Below are 13,544 nucleotides of genomic sequence, written 5' to 3'. Positions count from 1 at the left end.
TCTCCAGGATTGCTAGCTGCCTTACTAGCCACTATCCTAAGACTGAGCTTGTTGATTGCGAGGCCGGTCAGCTGCCAACCCCGTGGTTCCAGCAGTCCTGCCGGCCGCCTGCAGCTGGGGGCTCAACCCTTGGTGAACAGCGGCCGCCGTGGATGAAGAGTCGGGGTTGCGCGGCTGTCCTCTGAGGTCCTTCGGGCCTTGCGGGGCCTAAGAGCTCACCAACAAAAGACGTGACACAAACGGGGCAAACCAAGGGATATGGATGACTTTGTGGCAGCACAGGAACATCCATATTATAAAATGGCCACATAGATATACATGTAGAGAAGTAGCCTAATGATTTCAGCAGCCAGCTGAGAGCTAAGGCAGAGACCCAGAGGTTGCTGGTTTAAATCCCACTGCAGCTATTGGTAAATTTCTTCTCTTTCTTTTCTTTCTTTCTTTTTTTTTAATTGTGAGCCCTCGGGGACAGAAAAATACTTACTGTGACTTCTCTTACTGCCTCCAGTGGACAGCTGCTCAATCTGAGCACCTTTCTGTAAACTGGACGTGCCAAGTACCAAGTCTACATAACAGAGATGTCCATGTTTTTTAGAGCATTGATGTCCCTTCCCCTTCTGAAATCAGAGTTGAATGTCCATATTTTGGCCCCTTCCTATTCCTGCCCAAAACATACCATATGGACATACTGCAGTTATAGATGTCCATATCCTGGTTTATAAAATCAGCATTTGTACATTCATGCAATGTAGAGGTCTAAATGCTGGTTATCAGATGTTGAAAACATGAATAGAGCTTCTAAAATAAGGGCCAGAGTGCATACTTTATCATCTTTTTTGCACAAAATTCCGCTAGGAGTACCAGTTGCTAGGAGTACCCTTGCTTTTGGCGCCTAACCACCTTCCCCATTCATGTTACCTACACTGACTACAGAGTTTGTAACCTCTAGATTGTAAGCTACCTACACTGACTACATAAGTTGTAAGTTACCTACACTGACTACATAGTTGTAAACCTTAGATTGTAAGCTCTCTTGAGTAGGGACTATCCTTCCCCATGTTAAACTTGTACAGCGCTGCGTAACCCTGGCAGCGCTATAGAAATGCTAAGTAGTAGTAGTAGTAGTTGCAGCACCTTTCATGATTATTTTCCCCTTTTTCTGTTAAAGCACCCTCTGGATCTTTGGTCAGAATTTGCCCAGTAGATACACAAATGTATCACGTTATCCAGGCACTAAGTTACTCTAATAGTCAATTGAATTCTTGTTCTACTTTGTTTTGAAAGCTTTGAAAACTGACTTGATTCTTTCTTTGACATCTATTAATAATAAAGCTTTTTGAGAAGGAGAGGTGCCTGTTTTGTTGAAGAGGGCAGCTATGCACCCTTTATCAAAAAACAAACAAACAAACCTCTGGATTCTAGTAAAGTGGAGAACTACCAGCCGATTTCTAATAAGATGTTCTTTCCTAAAGTGATGGAGAAGATGGTTTTAGCTCAGCTGTGTGATTTTGTTGATCAGCACCATTTACTGAACACTTTTCAGATTGGCTTTAGAGCCAAGCATAATACAGAAACATTATTGATTTCTATTCTGGATGAAATTAGGTCAGGCTTTGATAGAGGAGAGAGGTTTGTTTTTTTTTAATATCCTTGGATGTTGCAGTGGCATTTGATACCGTTAATTATGTCTTGCTAATTAAACGTTTGCATTCATTGGGCTCTGGTAAGGTGTTAGGTCATTTTTGTCAGACTGTATTTTTCAGGTTATCCAAATGTCATCAAGATCAAATTGGGTATCGGTAAAGTCAGGTGTCCCACAGGGCTCTTCATTATCTGCCCTCTTATTCAATCTGTTTATGCTTTCAGTATGCAAATTACTATCAGATTTTGGCATTAGTTATCGCTTATATGCTGATGATCTCCAGTTTTATTTTCCTGTTTCATCTCAAATTGAGGAAGGAGTTAAATTGATTGAATTTTATCTTGGTGCGATACTGGCTTAGATGAATACCAATGCTCTTGCTTTTAACATTGAAAAAACTCAAATATTTCAGTTTTTTTTGTGGTTGTCTCGCTCTGGGGAAAAATGTCCATTGTTGACTATTCAGTTTGAGAATGTATCCCTTCCTATATTAGGATCTGTGAAAGCTTAGGAGTGATCCTGGATACCGCTTTGTCATTTAAGCAACACACTTCTGCTGTTATTAAAATTGTATTTTTTAAAATACAGCTGGTTGCAAGACTTTTAAATCTTGCTCTCTCTAGAGAATTTTTGATTATTAATGCAGAGTTATGTTTTACTGCACCTGGACTACTGCAATGCCCTCTTTTGTGGTCTTTCACAAAAATCTTTGAGGGCACTGCAAGTAGCCCAAAACTCTGCTGCTCGGTTAATTGGGGGTTTGAGTAGGGTTGAACATGGGACTCCCTAGTTGTAGAAGCTTCATTGGTTGCCTATTTTTGGCACATCATTTTTAAAATTTTGATGTTGGTTTTTAAAATTCTGCATTGTGGAGCCCCTTAAGGTCTATCAACCTATCAGCCTTTAAGGGAGTTGAGGTACCTTCGGTTCATCAAATCCATCTTGTTGAAACCCGTGCTCAAACATTTTTTGTAGTGGGGCCAGTTATGTGGAATACACTTCCATTGGAGATTCATCAAATTATCTCACTGATGATGTTCAAAAATACAGTTGAAGATGTTTTGTTTGGTGAGGCATTCTGCTAATGATTTGATATGATTCAGTGCTGTGTTCTGTTGTCATTTTTGGCGATGATGTATGTTTTAGGGTCTCTCTTATCAAGCTGTGCTAGTGGCTCCCGGTGCGGTAATACAGCCCATTCACTTTGAATGGGCTCTGTTGGCATTGCCATGCAGCGTGATAAAAGAGGCCCTTAGTTTGTTCTCTGTATTTTTATGAGTGTACATTATAACCCACTTAGATATGTTGGATAGGATTTAATAAATAAATAAATAGTCCCATCGATGAGGATTTGCTATTCAGCTCGTCATTTGAGAAAACCAAGCTACCTACGTCTAATAGGTGTTCTCTGTGGACAGCAGGATATAAATCCTCGCGTCCTCACCCATCTCCCTAAGGAGTTGTATGGTTCTCTAAGCTTAGTGACAACACCGGAATGGTCCCCTTGTGATATCAGCAGAAGGGAAGCAGCATGCGTGTGTACTGATACTTCTCAAAAGCTTCTTGAAATTATATATTGAAGAGCACAGGTACAAATCAAAGTAGGGTATACACAAAAAGTAGCAAATATGAGTTATCTTGTTGGGCAGACTTGATGGACCGTGCAGGTCTTTTTCTGCCGTCATCTACTATGTTACTATGTATATAAGCTTTTGTCAGTGCCAGGTTGTCAGTAACATTTATTTATTTATTTATTTATTCATTCATTCATTCATTCATTCATCCATTCATGACATTTATACCCCACATTAGCCCAAAATAGACTCAAGTTCAATGTGGCTACAAACAATAAAGTGAATAAAATATAATAATGTACAGAATATAACACAAATTATAATAAGTTCAAGAAGTAAATTAATACATGTGCTATCCCAAGGACAAACAAATAATTAAGGGTGGGTAGATGAGAGCATAATTAGGCAGGACTAGATGGGAAACGAGATTAAGAAAAGGTGTGGGTAAAATTCAAATAGAGTTCTTTGTGTTCAGAATGGCCAGACTGAAGAAACGTGTTTTTAGAAGACTTCTGAAAGTTAGGTAATCATCTGTAAACTTGATTGATTTAGGAAGAGAATTCTAAATTTTGGTGCCTTGATAGGAGAAATTAGCAGAGTGAATTGTTTTATATATCTATTTTATATATATTGTTTTTTTATATATAAAATTCAATGCGAAGAAATGCAAAGTGATACACTTAGGGAGTAGAAATCCACGGGAGACGTATGTGTTAGGCGGTGAGAGTCTGATATATATAGGCAGGGAGAGGGATCTTGGGGTGATGGTATCTGAGGATCTGAAGGCGACGAAACAGTGTGACAAGGCGGTGGCCGTAGCCAGAAGGTTGCTAGGCTGTATAGAGAGAGGTGTGACCAGCAGAAGAAAGTAGGTGTTGATGCCCCTGTGCAAGTCATTGGTGAGGCCCCACTTGCAGTATTGTGTTCAGTTTTGGAGGCCGTACCTTGCGAAGGATGTAAAAAGAATTGAAGCGGTGCAAAGAAAAGCTACGAGAATGGTAAGGGATTTGCATTACAAGACTTACGAGGAGAGACTTGCTGACCTGAACATGTATACACTGGAGGAAAGGAGAAACAGGGGTGACATGATACAGACATTCAACTATTTGAAAGGTATTAATCCGCAAACAAAACTTTTCCGGAGATGGGAAGGCGGTAGAACTAGAGGACATGAAATGAGGTTGAAGGGGGGCAGACTCAAGAAAAATGTCGGGAAGTATTTTTTCACAGAGAGTGGTGGATACTTGGAATGTCCTCCCAAGGGAGGTGGTGGAGATGAAAAAGGTAAAGGAATTCAAAAAAGCTTGGGATAAACATAAAGGAATCCTGTTCAGAAGAAATGGATCCTCAGAAGCTTACAGAGATTTGATGGCAGCACTGGTGGTTAGGAGGCAGGGCTAGTGGTTGGGAAGCGGGACTAGTGCTGGGCAGACTTCTATGGTCTGTGCCCTGAAATTGCAGATACAAATCAAGGTCAGGTATACATATAAAGTAGCACATGTGAGTTTATCTTCTTGGGCAGACTGGATGGACAGTACAGGTCTTTTTCTGCCGTCACTTACTATGTTACTATCACATTCTTACAGATAGGGAAATGTAAGACAAGATATTTTCTAGATGATGAAATAGCATTACGAGGGGGTAATTCAGTAAGATTTGGTAAATGAAAACGCATAATCTGAAAGATATTCTCTCTCTTATTGGTAACCAATTTAGCTCATATAAAAGAGAAGAGAAGTGGCTTTGGCAAAGCGAGGAGATCTACATATAAGATTGCCAATTGGCATATATGTATTTCCCATCTGTGAGGACTTGTATTCTATTGTTCATGAGAACACTTGCTAAAGGTACATAACTGGTTTTACTGAAACACTAAAGAGAACTTCTAGTCTGAATGAGTGCATGTAATAGTATTTTGTAATAGATATAATACTATTCAGAGTCATTACAGTTTTAAACTATGTAGCCTGAAATGGCATTCATCCTGAAAGCATATCCACCTTAAGTTATTTAAGATGTCCAAATACATCTCATAAAAACAAGTAACACATATTTTTTCAGTCTGAATGCATGGAAAGATTAACCATGAAAATTAATATGTGATTCATTTTTTTATTGGACTACCTTTAGGACTGCATTTTGATTAAATTTTTTAATTGTGAATAATTGTGTAATGAAAGAACCAATATCAGAAGCAGAAGGGAATGAATATTTCCAATGCATTTTTATTGTCACATTAAGGAACCAATATCAGAAGCAAGCAAACTAACACTTTCTTTATAAATCATAAGAACAGCCAAGAAATACATTCAGCATATGAAATGTAAACATACATTATCTTACTACTTTAATCAACCACTGAAGCACACTAGTTTATCAGCGTTACCTGGTGAGAGAGCTACACAGTTTTCATTGACTATATTTCCTGACAATGAAAATAAGCGCTCACTAAGGACAGTTATTGTTGGTGTTCCTAAGTATTTCATAGCCAGTCTAACAGTGATCGAATGTGACGCTTCTTGTGTCTTCCACCACTGAAGTGGGCATAACTTTTGATCTCTCTGAGGTTCAGCAATGTAATGATCAACAGCCTTGTTGCCAGATGTTGGTTGCAGTAACGATCATCTTCAGAATCTGATGAATACTCTTCATATAAGTGAATCTTCTTTCTGGGTGGTTCTGTGGATGTTTCAACTTTAGCATCTGTTTTACCACGTGACAGCAGCTCCTGCCAAACATTACTGCACTGCTTCTTTGGCATACACTTGAGGAGTTTGAAGCAGGGGTCCAACGCAGTTGCAGTGTTCAGCTAGGACCAGTTTAGCCATCAGCATCTTAGATCAGTATTAATTGCTTGTTTGAAGTGAACCACATATGCTGGATCATTGTCAGACACCATCATAGCACAATGAAGATGGAGGTTGGCAGTATCACTGAGCATAAAATATATCTATTTCCACCCAGCAACTCTGTTGCATGTTTGCACAATTCAAGAATGCTCTGCATCACACGAAGCTTCTCCCACTCAGAGGCCGTTAGCAGGCTCAATGTGTGTTTATGCCGAGGGTGAGTCAAAGTTGCTATCACCACATCTTTGTTCCAAACCAGTCTCTGGATCATATCTAGAGTAGAATTCCATCATGTGGACATGTCCTGAACAAGCATCTCGGTCTTCACATTATGTTTTTGCTGTTGATTCTGCAACACTACTTGATTCGCAGCACTGTATTTGAAATGGCCAACTATATTTCTACATTTTGCCCAACCTTCTATGTCACACTTTGCCATTGCTTTGTTAACAGACAGCTGGAAAGTGTGGGCAAAACATAGCATATGAAGGCAGTAGACCAACTGCAGCAGTCACATTGTCTGTACTGATAGTGGTGACTTTGTCATAGATCCTCCATTCCCTTGTGACAGGACTGAAGTGTTTTGTACAGATGGAAGTAAAGTGGCATTCTTCCATGTGGTAAATGGCAGACAAGACTGAAAAGTCCAAGTCTGGTCAAACATGGGACGTGTAATTTATTTATATATAAAGATTTATTTACTGCCTTTTTGAAGGAATTCACTCAAGTCGGTGTACAGTAAGAATAGGTCAAACATGAGCAGTAGGCAATTACAGCAGTAAAAATATTCAAATAACAATACAAAGTATGGCATAGTATACCAACACAATACATAGTAGAACATTTTAATTGACTGTGAAGGGTATAAGTAAAAATGGAACATGTAGATGGGTAAGAGAATAAGAAGAGCTAGAAAGTAAGTTGACTAATTTATATAAAGTTGCACATGAGGTCAGAGAGATGGTTAAATATTATCTCAGCTAGGGTAGGAGTGGATAAACATGTCCTGCTGCAGTATGTTTAGCCCATGTCACTTGTGTGTGAAGCCCATGTCACTTGTGTGTGTGAGTGAGACAAACAAGTTAGTTACTTCTTCCATTAAAGGCCTGGTTGAAGAGCCAAGCTTTCACCTGCTTCCTGAACCAGAGATTGTCTTGTGTTAAGCGGAGCCATTCAGGCAGTGCATTCCAGAGTTTAGGGGCTACTCCGGAGAAGGCTCGCTTGCGGTAATCAAATCGTGTAATGTCTTTTGGAGAGGGTGTTGTTAGTGATAGTCCTTGAGAGGACTTTAGTGTCCTTGGCAGTGTATAGAGGATCATCATATTCTTCAGGCACTCAGGGCCATTTTCTTTAAGGGCCTTGACGATCAGACATAGAGTTTTAAATGTAGCCCAGTACTGTACTGGTAGCCAGTGAAGTTTTTGCAAAATGATGTGATGTGGTCACGTCGCTTGCAACCTTCTATGAGTCTTGCTGCAGCATTCTAACCAGTTGGAGCTGGTGCAGGTCCTTTGTAGTCAGACCATTGTATAGTGCATTGCAGTAATCCAGTCTTGATGTTATCATGGCATGCACAACTAGGATAAGATTTACCTTCTCGATGTAAGGAGAGAGGCAGTGTAGCTGTCGCAAATAGTAGAAGCAGCTCTTGAAGGTTGCTTGGATTTGGGGAATCAGAGTAAGTGTTGAATCTAACTGTATTTCAAGGTTCCTGACTTGTGATTTAAGGGGGAGTTCATACTTCCCAAAAGAGATTTTGATGTCAGTTATGTATCCACTTGTGTTAGGGCCCCTAGAGAAGCTCAGGTTTTCTTGGATTCAGGCAAAGTTTGTTGTGTTTAGCCCATTCTTGAATTGATGTTAGACAGGTAATCAGTTTATTCAAGGCTATAGGTAAGTCAGGTTCAATCACATCATCCGTGTAGATGTAGAACTGAGTGTACATTGACCTAATCATCTTAGCTAGTGGCTTGAGGAAGATATTGAACTGAATAGGTGACAGTATTGATCCTTGTGGCACCCCGCAGACAGTGCTCTGGTGGTGATGAGTTTCTGCCAAACATTATGGATTGTTGCCTGTCTGATAGATAGGAAATGAACCAGGCAAGTACTGTTCCATTTATCCCTGTTTCTGTCAGTCGTGCTAGCATGATCTCATGATCCACAATGTCAAAATCTGCTGAGAAACCTAGCAGCACTAACACTGAGGCGAATCATCTGTCTCGGTTTCTGTGAAGATCATCTAGTGGGGATACGAGGACCATTTCTGTTCTATAACCGAGTCTGAATCCAGATTGACTGGCTCTAGCCAGTTTCTCTCTTCTAGCCAATCATTAAGCTGAACACAGACTGTTCTATAAGTTTCCCTAGAAATAGGATGTTGGATACTGACCAGTAGCTTTTAAGTTTGTCCTGGTCAAGGTTCTTTTTCTTTATCAAAGGGTGAACCACTGCCCTTTTTAATGCTGTTGGTAGTTGCCCATTGGAAAGAGAGGTGTTTACAATTTTTGTGGTACCTTCTATGAGGCCTATACTTGCTTGCTACACTATCGTTGATGGGCAGGGGTTGAAGGTCTCTTAGGATTTTGTCAAGGCTCTCCTCTGTCATTGGGTTAAAAGTGTCCCATCTGTCTCTATATGGAGGGGGTGAGTTTGTCCACTCCTGATTAACTGACTGGAGACTGGGTGGGATGTCCTGGCGGAGTCTTTTAATTTTGTTGGCAAAGTATGCAGCAAAATCATTGCCGTTCAGTTTAGACTGGGCAGGCTGTTTACTATACTGACCAACTGCTTGGTTGAATTGGCAACCTGTACATTGCATTGAGAGAAATATTGTTTTTTGGTTGCTGTTGAGGCTTGGCGGTACTTTGTCGTGTGCTTCCTACAGTTTAGCCTGTCTTCAACCAGGTAAAATTTACGCCATCTCCTTTCCAGTTTCCGTCCTTTGCGTTTAACGATCCGAAGTTCTAGAGAAAACCAAGATGAGTGTTTGTGAGTGGGGCATAAGACCTTGTTTAGTGGTGCTGTTTTCTCTAAGGTCTTGGCTAAGTGTGTATTCCAAATGTCAACCTGTTCTGACACTGTAGTTGTCTTTTCATCTACATGTGGATAGTCCAAGGCCTCTAGGAAATTCTCAGTGATCAGCTTTTTTTGGTCTCTGATCTCCTTGCAAACTCTGGGAGGTGTCATTTGTTTCAGGTGGTCACTTAGGGGAAAATGTAATTAGAAAATGGTCTGACCATGATAGGGGTGTTATTTCAATACTGTTATCCCAGAATTCTTGGATATTCACCCCTTTGTAGAATACCAGGTCTAGTATATGACCCTTTTCGTGGGTTGGAGAATTGATCACCTGTGTAAATCCTAGTGCTGTTCTCGTGTCCAGAAAGGCAGCTTTGATGGTATCTGGGGTTTCGATGTGTAGATTGAAATCTCCCATGATCATTGGAGTAATCAAGTCTAGGAGTTCTTGCACAGATAATTGTTGTTACGAGGTGTTCGGTATACCACGAGCGGCCAGATTGGTTTCAACTCTTCAAGTTGGATTAAAAGAGATTCTGATTCATGTAGCTGGGGGATGGATATTCTGCACAGTTTGATTGTATCCCGAATCAAGACTGCTATCCCTTCACCCCGTCTTCCTAGTCTTGGTTGATGTTTTATGTTGAAACCTGTTGGGCATAGTTCAGTCAGTGGTAAACCCCTACTTTCATCTAGCCAGGTGTCACTTATTCCTAGGATGTCAAGATGCTGTTCATGTATGCCATCATGGATCACCGAGGATTTCTTTGCAGCTGATCTGGCATTCACCAGTCCTATAGTTCCCCAAGGGTGGTCTGGGGGTAGGTTTGGTGTGGCAATGAGGCAGTGGCGTTCCTAGGGGGGCTGACACCCGGGGCGATCGCCGATGCGCCCCGCCCCCCCCCGGGTGCAGCAACCCCCCCCCCCCCCGGTGAAAGAACCCCCCCCCCCCGGGGTGCACGCCGCTGGGGGGGGGGGTGCGCCGCGCGCCTGCCTGCTCTTCGTTTACATGCTCCCTCTGCCCCGGAACAGGAAGTAACCTGTTACGGGGCAAAGGGAGCATGAAAACGAAGAGCCGACAGGCGCGCGGCACCCCCCCAGCGGCGTGCACCCGGGGTGGACCGCCACCACCGCCCCCCCCCCCCCCTTGGTACGCCACTGCAATGAGATGATCTTTTAAGTACTGTCATTGGCACATAATGTCCAGTTTTAAGACATTTCCTAACTAATTGTGTGAATTAACACTCCCTGCTCATTCTGTTTGGCATGAGGAATGGAGTGAAATATATTAAATTAGTCCAGTGGAAAGGTATCAGTGTATATATTTTTGTTAAATCCACATGCATGCATAGAAATAAAATTAACACTTGCAATCACACTATATACTCTGAATGAGAATTATGATTAGTTCTTTCACTTGTTTATTTTTTATTAGTTTATTATGAGAGCTTATCTTTAAATCCTTTGTAATGTTTTGCATATGGATACAGTGCTTTGTCTGCAAGATTTGTATAAACTGCAGAACCTGAGTGTTGCTTGTAGTATTTGTGTTTCTTTGGAATAGGATTCCCTGTCATAGGGGATCTTATTTAGAATGAGAAAGAGAGGTTGGTGATCACCACCTAGTGGCCACCCTGACAAAGTGCAATATAAGCTGCTTTCTCAACTAGAAATCTACAGAACTGAATAACTAAATATGGTTTGTGCTAAGATTATTTTTTTTTTGTTGTTGCTTAAGGGTTTGCCTAATAATCAGTGGAGAATAACTTTTCTGAACAAAAATTATGAACTGTGTGATACGTATCCAGCACTTCTTGTGGTTCCATATAATGCCCCCGATGATCTCAATAAAGTTGCTGCGTTTAGGTCAAGAAATAGAATTCCAGTAAGTATATTACTTGCCTTTAAAGAGGAATTTGGTTTAGTAAATGTAATCAGCAGGGCTGTGATTTATGAATAGCAATTGCAGAGTTAACGATCTTTTACCTGCAAAAGGTATACAAGGATAATATTCCCATGGCCCAGCATAGCCTAGAGTGAAAAAGCATATCTAGGAAACTAGCACTGGGGGTTTGATTTGTTTTTATCTTTTATAGCAGTTTTATTTCTTTATTTTGTAATCTGTTATATCGAGGGGGGGGACAATTTTAGTTATGCAACTGTTGATATTGTTGTTTGCCACAGATTTAAGGGTTTTCTTTAATAAGATCATGTATTTGCCCAGCTACTGAACTAGGTTTGTATTTAAATTTTCTCACAGCTCTTGCAATGTGTTTTAACTTGCGTCCAAGTTTTGTCTTGCATTTTTCAAAATAATCAAACTAAGCTGGTTGGTGATAGGTGTTGTCGTGGATTCATCCTGAGAATCAGTGCGTCGTCATGCGCTGCAGCCAGCCACTTGTTGGGATGAGTGGGAAACGCAATAAAGATGATGAAAAATATCTGGACATAATCCGAGAAGCTAGTGGGCAAGCTGGCAAGCTAACTATCTACGATGCAAGACCTAATGTAAATGCAGTAGCCAATAAGGTGAGCATGGGTGTATTAATGTTACTGTGCTTAGAATGGGACTAAACAGGAAATTATATTTTATGTGATGTCACATGTAAAGATTGTAGAAGCTTTGCTGCTTTCAAAGTCTGAACAGAGCAGGGGTAAGATCGCCCATCAAACATAAGAGTCCCTTGGATTGGTAATATATTATAAAGTTATGGGGCAATAAAATGTTTTTCCAATTTGTGCCATAGGATCTGTAAGTAATTTGCTTCTGTGTGATGTCTTGTGGGAAGCCCTCATTTATATAAGAGGGTCTCATTTGAAACGTTATATTTTTTCTATGACTTTTCTCATTTACACCCTGCTCTTTTCAAACAATTTTCAGAATTGTTTACAATATAATTAAAATATGCAATTAAGAAACAACAATTTAATATAATATTACAGTCTAGTAAAAGTACAGTAAACTTTTGCCTGTTTTATGTAAACTGTTTAGCTTTGTTGGTGGTAGCTGTTTGTGATTATTGCTAGCCTCTTGGACGGATCAAATTTAGGTGCAGTATAACCCAACATAGTTACAAAAGCAATATAGTATAGTTGCACATTAACTATGAACCATTGATCCAGTAACTATGAACCAGTAATTGAACATTCCAGTCCTGCAGGTATGGCAGTGACTGAAAATAGTCTTGTCCCTAAGTTCATTTTGTATACAAAGTGCAGAGCTAAGAGCACTCTTGAAATAGCTTGACATAATTAAGAACTGTAGCTACTTTCATTTTTATTTGTAGCCCTAACTAAGGCATTTTTAGGAATTTTGCTCTGATTAGTAATAAATGGTTGTCCTGTTATATGGTGTGGGTAATTTTAGGCAGCATTTTTGTGTGAAAAGTCAGAATAATCTTTGTGTGTGTGTGTTTGCGTGTGTCTGTGGGTTTGTCATCAAGTGTTGACTGGAGTACATATGTTTGCTGTCTTGTATGTATTTGTTTATGGGAGCGGCTTTAACTGACTGGCTGGGAATTAGCTGCTTAAACCTCTGCTTTTAAGAATTGTCCTTCTGCAGAGGCCTAAATTTAGTTTGCCAAAAAATAGCTCCAGGATGATTCAGCAACAGCAGCCTATTGGGCTCATTTTCGAAAGAGAAGGATGCCCATCTTTCGACATAAATCGGAAGATGGACGTACTTCTCCCAGGGTCGTCCAAATCGGTATAATGGAAAGCCGATTTTGGATGTCCCCAACTGCTTTCCATTGCAGGGACGGCCAAAGTTCAAGGGAGCGTATCAGAGACGTAGCGAAGGCGGGACTTGGGCGTGCCTAACACTAGGACATCCTCGACCCATAATCGAAAGAAACAAGGATGTCCCTGACGAACACTTGGAGGACTTTACCTGGTCGTGTTTTTCTTACGACCAAGGCACAAAAAGGTGCCCGAAATGACCAGATGACCACCGGAGAGAATCAGGGATGACCTCCCCTTACCCCCCCCCCAGTGGTCACTAACCCCCTCCCACCCTCAAAAAACATCTTTAAAAATATTGATTGCCAGCCTCTATGCCAGCCTCAGATGCCATACTCGGGTCCATCACAGCAGTATGCAGGTACCTGGAGCCGTTATAGTGGGTGCAGTGCACTTCAGGCAGGCGGACCCAGGCCCATCCCCTCCCACCTGTTATGTTTGTGGAGGAAACAGCGAGCTCTCCAAAACCCACCACAAACCCACTGTACCCACATTTAGGTGCCCCCCTTCACCCATAAGGGCTATGGTAATGGTGTACAGTTGTGGGTAGTGAGTTTTGGGGGGCTCAGCACACAAGGTAAGGGAGCTATGTACCTGGGAGCAATTTATGAAGTCCAATGCAGTGCTCGCTAGGGTGCCTGGTTGGTGTCCTGACATGTCAGGGGAACCAGTGCACTACAAATGCTGGCTCCTCCCATGACCAAATGGCCTGCATTTGGT

At 41.1% G+C, this 13,544-nt stretch overlaps 1 protein-coding gene across 1 annotated transcript in view; it reads left to right on the top strand.

The window, feature by feature from the left end:
- Positions 1-13,544, top strand: part of MTM1 (myotubularin 1) — a 199,101-nt gene that overhangs the window by 138,842 nt on the left and 46,715 nt on the right. Inside the window, exons 8-9 of the mRNA XM_030208931.1 lie at positions 10,825-10,971; positions 11,427-11,615. Coding sequence (XP_030064791.1) covers positions 10,825-10,971; positions 11,427-11,615 — 336 coding nt within the window. The remainder of the gene's footprint in view (positions 1-10,824; positions 10,972-11,426; positions 11,616-13,544) is intronic.

The sequence above is a fragment of the Microcaecilia unicolor genome, chromosome 7, assembly GCF_901765095.1.
Source record: "Microcaecilia unicolor chromosome 7, aMicUni1.1, whole genome shotgun sequence".
Lineage (NCBI taxonomy): Eukaryota > Metazoa > Chordata > Amphibia > Gymnophiona > Siphonopidae > Microcaecilia > Microcaecilia unicolor.
Note: the sequence above shows the minus strand (reverse complement) of the source record. Positions and strands in the feature narration are given on the sequence as shown.